We start from the raw sequence: 9334 nt of genomic DNA, 5'->3' as shown, positions 1-9334 counted from the left end.
ACATATATATAGCGCATATTTCTACTGCGTTGATCCCATCGAAGAGATTTATCAAAACATTCGTCAGTTCTGTTCATCTTATCCAATTCCTCAATTAACGGGTTATGATTTTCGAAAAAAAAAACGGGCATTTTGTTTGCTCAACGGGGACTTCGTTTGCTCGACTTCGTTTTCGAATGTGATTATTCCAACCGTTTGCATGTTTCTGAAATTGGTGATTTTTTTTAAAACCTCTGTATTTCTAATCTCAGAAAGGCAAAAATGTCCCATGCTTGCTTGCCGATGTACTATTGAAAACTTTTTGATTTGATAGAAAGTGAGATCTCTGTTTGCACGTTTTCTATTAATTTTTACACAGCGAGTTAAAAATAGATCTTCTTTGATTAGGAAAGTGAAAAACATTAATTCGTTGTTCTATCATTCTTTTCTTCATTTGCAGTTGTTGAGGAGTCGCAAAATGGACATAGCGTACGTTTTTGCTAATCGTTTCCTCAATATGCTTCCGACGGCATTATCAATTTTAACCTCCATATCATCTGCTTTATATGAAGCACTTTGGAATGTTGCTAAGGAAGCGCTACAACATGCATTAAGACTCGGTGATGCTACCTCAGTCAAAAAGCTAACCTCAGCAGATTCACCTGGTTAGGTTTTGGGATTCTTTACTGAGAATTTGATTTGTATGGTCGTTTTCAATGATTTTTAATCATAAATAGTAATGATTTTTGAAAACAGCTTAAATTGCAGATGATCCGGTGGCAGGTGTTGGCGACTGGTTAGAAAATATTCTAAGAGCGGTACCTGTTTTAATGGATCAGCAAGAAGATGCAGTTAATCTACAAAAGGCTTCGCTTTTTGCCATCTCCTCTTCAACGGTAAAATAAAAGAAAGCTTATTGCATCACTGCAGAATAACAGAAAAATGAAGTAAAAAAAAAGCCAATTTCATTTTTTGATTTTAGCTATTAAGCTTATGTGAAAGAAGTTTGTCGATTTTGCTCTTTATGGGAAACACTTTGAACATCTGGACGAGTTCAAGTTTCAATTGTTTTCGGGATTTATGTGCTGCATCAGGTGGTGACCATGGCTGTTGTGGAACAGAAGATGTCAGTGTATTATTAATAATGCTTCTGGAGCATTCTCTTGACAAAGGTTATCTGGATGAAAATGATGAGGTTAGCGTTTATGACAATGATATTTCGAGAGAGGAATTTTTGTTCATGTCACGTTAAGTATATTAATAATAGATTTGCAATCCAATTTTTTTAACTTTTCTGTGTTTTCTTCAGGGACAACTGGTGAATAGTATGTTGTACTTTCCAAAGGGTAATGAATCAGAAATTATTACTTCGGATCCGTTTTGCCTGAAAATTATTGCTGTTTGTGTGTTAGGACGTCAAAATGCAGCACAGATTGTTTGTCATGTTCTGCGCTCAATAGACGCAGAATCGAGGAATGGTATTCCTGGGCATTCCACCTTTTGGCTTCTCGAGTGTATCTCCGAACTACTGAATAGCGAAGATTTGAAAAAATCAGCCGTTTTTGCGATGAACATGTTGTATGATGCCATGAAGAGGTCTTAGGTTTATTTATTTGTTTCCAATTAGATTCAAATTTCCATATTAAATGATGATTCACATGAATTCATCCTTGTAGCAACAACGCTTTTGTTCTCTTCATTACTTTAATTGTAACTCTTATCTGATCTAGAAAGTACCCGCAACTAACTGAACATGGTACTATGTTTATTGTACCTTTTCACTGCATTCTTCACTATAATAATCCACTGTATTCTATGTTAAGGTTTTGCAATACCGCTTTAATATTACAGTGGTGTAAAGCGCCAAAGGGTGCGTTATGCGTTAGAAGCTGTTCATCTCTTGTTAGTTGGAGGCCAGTCTCATGGTAAGAGGAACGTGATCATGAAAAAGTTTCGAAAATGTTGTTGCGATTTTTTCGGTGAGATGAATACCTTATTTTCTTAACTGTGTTCATAGTTTGAAATAAATGGTGATATTAGCTTCATTATTTAAAGTACTTTATAGTGTATGATACTTCCATGCTTTTCCAACAATCTAAATTTAAAAACTGACGGATTTAAAGTTGTTGTATGTTCTCTTGCAGATCTAAGCAGACCAACGAAATGGGGCGATACTGTGTTAACTCGTTCTATGTTTAATTTCAATCACTGGGATGAGCTGCATGATTTATATATCAGTTGGCTGTATGATATGCAGTGGGATGAGGTGCACTTTCCTGCACATATCATTTTGCCGGTATGATTATAGAAAGAAGTTTTGATCATGAATTTATTATTCAATTTCTGGTCTTAATACTTCAGCTGTGTTCATTTAGGTGAAATCATATCCGATGAATATCATCGAGATATTCACTTCTTTAACTACGTGGATTGTGCTCTTAATCTAAAACTGGTTGAAAAGATGCTTTGGTTTTCTGATAATGATCGAAAATTAGGGCTGACTGCATACTTTTAGAAGCTCCTTGCCCCGATTCTTGGAATCCATGGCTCTGAGAGTTTCTTTCCATTTTTCAATTCTCACCAGTCATTTGTATCATTTTATAAATTCGTTTGTCATTTTAAAATCTTCCTTTAAGCCCACAGTTTCGTTTCTCTCAAAAATTGTAAGTACTACTGGTATTCTTCCTGCTGAACGCTGCCATTTTATACGCATTCGACCCCTGTTGTTGGACAGCATTTATGCAGCTTATTTGGATGTAAGTTCTTACAAATTGAGAATTTTATTGTGACTGGAAGAAATTCCTAATAAATCAAAAAAATAGATTGTCGCTAAGATCTGAAGAATTTTTTTCATATTTCGCTGCGGTATATGTAAATTAAAGTAGTCAAGGAATTTTTGTTTACTATGGTTAGTAAGACATCAAGCAAACCCTGTAGGACCTCGAAATGATGACTTTATTTTAACAAAACGTTTTATTTTGTGGAGTGTGTATAGTTCACTATCTTACCAACGATTTCAGTTTTTTTCTTTTAGAAATTTAATGATGAGAACACAAATATAAACGTAACTCATGTGCTTAAAATCGAAACGCTGGTTGCTGTTGGTTTGCCGATTATGGATGACTGCGTAGGGCTACGTTTGAATTTTAATTTTCCCTTCCATTTCCTCTACTTAAGTATGGTTGCGTTTAGGTTTTCAACTCAAAATTTTTTAGATTCAGTTGTTAACTTTTATCAGAAATATCAGAATTTGTGGCAAAAAAAGAAATTCCATACAGTTATTGCCTGTTTTTCAGTCTCTTATTGATCTTGTAAATCTGCCGCTGATATATTACGATTCTCTATTGCTATTTTACAATCAGCTAAGAAAATATCGTTGTTCAGCAGAGGAACTCGTTCGAATGGCTGAATTCGTTTTTGAAATGTATAAGAATGCAGCGTGAGTATTTCGATACATTTGTGATTCGGTCTTTATTCAGTACAAAGATCAAAGAAAAATAATCTGGGAACTCTTCCTGCTGCAAGAGTTGAAATGCTTCGCGAGGGACGAAGCGCTGTGTAGTTTACACTTCAGCAAGCAGAAAAAAGTACGGGTTAACTATTGCTTCTAAGCAATAGAAGCCATCAGCAAAAAATAAAAAAATAGCGAAAAAAAATCAACAAAAAATAAAAAATAAACAGAATGAATGGCTGATATTGCAGATCTTTTTATTAATCCTGCCTTATTCACATGCAGTTGCAAGATGTCCTGACCGCATGTAGTTGCACAATCATTAAACAGTTCTGATCATCAATTAGGTTTAGTGTGTTCTAGGAATGTAATTTGTGAACGCAGTAAAGTCACGCTGTCTTTGGGCGCATATGCAGCATCATTGTCGCTTGGCAAAAGTGACTTATTGAACAGTACAGTACCGCATGCACGTGGTGAACTTCATTCTATTTTGAATGATGATTTGTTAAAGTTGGTTCGTACGTGGGCCGGACTTACGTTACCTGAATTAAGGTTTTCTTGTACACCAGCTATGCTAGATGCAACAAGTGATACATTTCAGTCACCGTATTCTGTTATTACACAAGTACGCGATATTAAGAAACAGGTAGAAATTACACTATCCTTGATTTCTCGTTTTCATCTGAGGTTATGGAAAAGATTCTGTAAATTTCCATATGTTTTGGTAAATTCCAGATATTCCAATATTGTAAATACTGAACTCTGAGCAAAATTTCCCTAGGTTTTTTGAGTTAGGTATTAAACCGTTTGCAATTCGCTTTGCAGATGTTTGCTGCATTTTCTTCACTTTGCGATAACACAACTCGATTTGTACTTAATCAATTGTTGTCAAGGTTAATTTTTCTTTGTTTTACGCGGCATACTCAAAAATGTTGCTGCAGTCTTGGGGAAATAGAATAGATCGTTTAGAAATACCGATTTATTTAGCATGTTATTTAAGTAGCCGATTTTTTTAAGCAGCCATTGGTGCTTAAAATTGGAAATGAGAAAGAATCGAGAAGTGTATGTTCAAAGAAGTTTACTGACGTTTATTAACAAAACATTAGAATTGGTACAAATTATTTGAATAGTAGATGATTCTGCTTACTTTACTCTTCATATTGTTTTTCTCAAACTAGTGATTAAAATTAAACGGAGTGAGAGCTAAACGATGTGGGATTGGCATTTTATTAGAGAATAAAATGAATGTTGAATGAAGATACTTTAGAAACGGTGTACGACATCAGGATGAAACGCCATTGCTTCTTGACTGGGTGATTTTTATTCACAGTTCGGATCTGACAGGAACAGCAACACGTGAACTGAGCCAATCGGTGCTGTCAAAAATGGATATAGTTCTGGTAATCAGTCGTCATCTAGCTCATATTGTTTCTACTTTATTGGATGGAGTATTAGCTCAGCAGACTACCTCAGAAACTAATTTACTGTATGCTATTTTTCGAATTTTGAAATTTGAATATTGATTTCCATGAGTCATTTTTTTTTAACAGTTTACAAGATCTCGGAAAATGCTGAAAACTGATATCCCTTCAGACAGTTCTGTGATTTGCTTCCCAGACTGAGACCTCTAAAAAAATAGTTTTTGTTATTATTCGATTTATGTCCGTACTTTTAGAAATGGTCAGTCAGTTTTTTGCTCCATTCTAATAAATTTGGTATCGTCACAAAGTTCTCTCGATTTACCATGGAATAAACTGCCAGAAAACATCTTTTCATCTGTTCTGGATCGTCTTGCTGTGGACGATTCACTTATGAAACGTTCAGTACCATTTGTCAACTTGCTTTCGACCATATGTTGTTCAAAAAGTATGTCAAGTAATATTTACTTGTTGTAGTCTGTCTTACATTAAGAGTTTATAGTTTACGAACGGTTTGAAAATTTTAGTTTCACCAGATATGGGATTTGAAAAATTCCGTTGAGTACCAAAGCGAAGATTATTACGTTCTGTTCAGTCTTTTTCCTGCTTATACAATTCTTTTTCAGATGCGCATTTGAACTCACGATTTTTGTCACCACTTGAGAAACATCAGGACTTACTTGTTCAGTGGATCAGTGTCAGTGCAGCACCGCTTAATACATTTTGTATGCTACAACCTTTAATTGAACATTTAGCAGGCGATAGAGATCGAAAGGCCAGTTTTGATGATCCAGGATTTCAAGCTTTATTAGAGCAAATGATTAACGTTCTTTTTGGCGAGGAAGTTCATCAACGAACAGCCAGCAGCTCTTTGATTGAAGTGAAACGAAGCGACCGATGGATGTATGCATCACTATGCTCGAGAAAAATGGTAGTTATTCATTCTTGCTTTCTGTAATATTCTTCTTCAAAAACTGGAAAACAGAGGACAGTAGGAAGCATAAGTTAATCTTTTCCAGAACAATCAGAATGAAAAAGAAGGCAGTGGATCCGAGGATCGCAAGAGTGAGCAACTCAAAGAGGTGGATATTTTCAGTAAAGGTTTGCTAACGATGCTAAATATTGGTGGTCCGAAAATACACTGTCGTTTGATTGAGCAGTGCGCAAAATTGTTCCAAGAATTGGTTGATTTGATTCAAAAGGACGGATTAGAGGTGATATTTAATTTTGTTCAAGAGATTTGATTTTTTCATCGTATTTTTAATAACTAATTTACGAATTACTCAATCAGATATGAACTCTAAACTGATGTTTGGACCTTTTTTTGAAAAGTTCAGTACGACATGTCAACGTATATGCGGTTGGGGTTCATTGATGGAACTGTGTGGTGAGTTATCGAAATAATCCACTTCATTTAATTCATTGGTTGAGTTGACTTCTATCTTTCCAGAAAATTTTATAGATAGTTTTATATGTTTCAGCTTTTAAAGGGCTCATCTAACGTATCAAGTTCACAGATAACAGCTGTTTTGTATGCGTTTATTTTTCTGTGCAGCATACTGGATTACATCGATGGTTTGTGTCGGACCCTTTGTCCTCCAGGCGTTATCAGAGACGATTCAGATGATCTTTCCACAGTCTTTACTCCGAAGCACATTATTAAGGTAGAAATTCTATAGACCATCTAGATTTTCTCGCTGTGACTCTAAGTAGGTAGGGATGATTGAGAAGGATTTCAACTTGTCAAAACTCTTGAAACTGCAAAAGAATAAATATCCGTCTTCGAACAAAGAATTTCCGACATCTATGATCATGCGGTATGGTGTGATGTTAGTCTTATTAACAGATAAAAGCAGAAGGCATGGAATTCCGATCTTTAACATTTTTAGAAGAAACCAACGTGTTCACGTAGCCGTGCACTACCATTGTGTACATTCGCGTCAACAGCAAAGGAGTTTGTCCAGCAGCATTGGTACAATTGCTATACATGTGGTATGGTTGAAGGAGAAGGCGTTTGTTCGGTGTGTGCGGTTAATTGTCATCGCAATCATGATCTGTCATACAGGTAATATTTAAAATCTTTTCCAAGTTCGCAGCATCTGAAAATAGAAGGGAATATAGCCTGAAATTATTAACTAGTGTATTTTGAGAACAGGTATATTATCTTTCGTTCTCTTGCTTTTAATTTTTATTTCAGTTTTGTTTTTCGTTGTGAAAATTGCTTCTGTTATTCGTGACTTTATTATAGCAAAAAGACAGAACTTTACCTACATCTTATAGCTAAAAAAACACATTATATTAAGCTTTGGAAAACCAGACATCTGCGTTTCGGCTTTGGCCTGACTTGACAGCGAAGTTTTCAGCTTGAGGAAGATTCAGAATGAGTAACTTGCTTGACCGGGTAAATTTTTAGTAAATTTGGATCATTCTTTTGCGATTGTGGAGCAAAAGGTTGTGTCGCATTGAAGTCCACATCATATCCAAAACCGCAGCGTGTCAGTAATCAAAAATATGCGACTTTGCCTAGAAATCGGTCAAAATCGTCAAAGCGCAGATTGAGTTTGTTCAGTCATCTCTCAGTTATGGATGAAGATAAGACAGAAATTGAAAATCGTTTGGTATGACTACTTTTTTTTTCAATATGCTACTTTCTAACAAGTTTCGCACTTAAATTCAAAGAATATTTTCATCAAAATTGACTTAGTTTAGGCTAACTCGATGATGGTAACTTTGTCGACAGTGGTGTCGAAATGTAAGACTGCTAATTGAATTCCTAACTCTATTTGCCTGAATTCCTGAAATTCAATGAATTTAGCATCTGCATCATAATATCTAGCATTTGCTTTTATGTATTATAGCTCCCAGAGAAAATCCCATATAATTTCTTCGTTTTTTATTCTGTTTAATGTAGCAATAAAAATTTAATCAAACTTGCTAATATTTCCAAATTTCGTGTCTCATTTTTGGACATTCCCTTTTACCATTTTTTCAATTCATACACTTCTGTTTTAGTGTCAATTTATGGAGACACTGACAACTAATCGAGAAAATATTATGTCAGTGATTACTGCGGTAAAGGAAGGAATGCGTTTGCGATCAGGTAAGGCCCGCGAAACACGGCTAAAAGAAGTCGATGCAAAGATGATACAAGGCTTGACAATATCAACAGATCGTATTATTATGGTATGTAAGACTATTTGTTAAAACTCTATGGTTTCATTTGGTTTTTTGAGGTCGATTTCGATAGACGAGATATTAGACAGGTGAAATATTAGGTATAACTGATCAAAAAGTGAGAACTGGAAAATGAAAGTCATGGAGAACAATGCATTTCTCATAAAGCACTTATGTATGTCTTCATCTGTTAACTTACCATACTATAAAATGTTAATGGTCTGTTTACTGAGTAGTTAGTAAATTCAAGCACTCTTCGCGAAAATGCAAGTATTTGTTTGAATTTCTCACTTATAATACTTTTAACTCTTTGGTTTTAGGAGTTGTTAACTGCGTACCCTAAAGCTCTTTTCGATAGACGAATTGAAACTGGAAAAAGTATAGATAATGTGATAGCTTCCCTTGAAATTGGTGGCACGATTCTTCTGGTTGCTGTGCAAGAAAATTCGAAGATTATTTTGCTGGACGTCCGATCTTTGCTGAGTGCATCTACGAAGAATTTTGATATACCAGTCAGCTCCATTTGTAATCGGATGAGTTTCTAGACTTATAAGCTATTTCTGCTAATTCTAATCGCTCGCACATTTGCATACGCGTGTATAAAATTTGCAATGGTAAGATTGACAATGATGCCACCTCTCAGGAATGATATCTTTTTTTTTCGTCGAGCAAACTGAAAAGCTATCTTCTCTTCGATAGCCGCCGAAGTTACCTACGCTGACCAGTGAGTGAATAAATCGAAAAGACTATATAGTTGGTACTGTGAATTCCTTTACCAGATCCATGCACGTAGCTTAGTGGCATCACTATCAATCATTTTTTTTTATTGTTCTATTTGCAGCGAGTCGAATTAGATGCAGTTGGATTCAAAATAGTTGCACTTGCAAGTATGAAAGATTTACTAGCTGTTTGTGGCTTGAATCAGTGTCTCATTCTGCGGATTAATAAGGATGGTGATATATCTGAAAGACAAAATGTTGAATTTGCTAACTCGTTACCATCTTATGCTGTTCCCAAAGTATGTTTTTGATGATTTTGAATTTCACGTATTGTAGCCACGCAAATAGATGATAGGACTTGCCAGCTTGTTGTTTGATTGATTTATTTGCGATTTTTTCAAAATTTGTGATCAAAAGGAATGTGTAGCGAATATTGTTCGGGTTTGTTTGAGAAGGTGATGTCGGAGACCACTATTGCCAGCGATATAACGCGAGATGTCGTAGCGTTAAGTTGGATTGAGTTGATGCAAACACGATGATCACCAGACTGTAGACAATTTTATTGATATAAGGATCTTTTTCTCGGTTAATCA

At 35.4% G+C, this 9334-nt stretch overlaps 1 protein-coding gene across 1 annotated transcript in view; it reads left to right on the top strand.

The window, feature by feature from the left end:
- Positions 1-9280, top strand: part of LOAG_17171 (zinc finger in N-recognin family protein) — a gene marked incomplete at its 3' end in the record, with an annotated part of 11498 nt that extends 2218 nt beyond the window's left edge. The window contains exons 5-26 of the mRNA XM_020449831.1: positions 440-644; positions 748-875; positions 962-1174; positions 1289-1575; positions 1831-1958; positions 2124-2275; positions 2616-2735; positions 3014-3106; positions 3276-3418; positions 3794-4076; positions 4256-4323; positions 4698-4916; positions 5106-5296; positions 5475-5779; positions 5868-6062; positions 6330-6512; positions 6738-6913; positions 7262-7466; positions 7861-8031; positions 8343-8534; positions 8864-9040; positions 9194-9280. Coding sequence (XP_020306602.1) covers positions 440-644; positions 748-875; positions 962-1174; positions 1289-1575; positions 1831-1958; positions 2124-2275; positions 2616-2735; positions 3014-3106; positions 3276-3418; positions 3794-4076; positions 4256-4323; positions 4698-4916; positions 5106-5296; positions 5475-5779; positions 5868-6062; positions 6330-6512; positions 6738-6913; positions 7262-7466; positions 7861-8031; positions 8343-8534; positions 8864-9040; positions 9194-9280 — 3921 coding nt within the window. The remainder of the gene's footprint in view (positions 1-439; positions 645-747; positions 876-961; positions 1175-1288; positions 1576-1830; positions 1959-2123; positions 2276-2615; positions 2736-3013; positions 3107-3275; positions 3419-3793; positions 4077-4255; positions 4324-4697; positions 4917-5105; positions 5297-5474; positions 5780-5867; positions 6063-6329; positions 6513-6737; positions 6914-7261; positions 7467-7860; positions 8032-8342; positions 8535-8863; positions 9041-9193) is intronic.
- Positions 9281-9334: the final 54 nt, after the last annotated feature.

Source organism: Loa loa (assembly GCF_000183805.2).
Source record: "Loa loa unplaced genomic scaffold supercont3.46, whole genome shotgun sequence".
NCBI classification, from domain to species: domain Eukaryota; kingdom Metazoa; phylum Nematoda; class Chromadorea; order Rhabditida; family Onchocercidae; genus Loa; species Loa loa.
The sequence above is the reverse complement of the archived record's forward strand: the minus strand, read 5'-3'. Positions and strand labels throughout refer to the sequence as shown.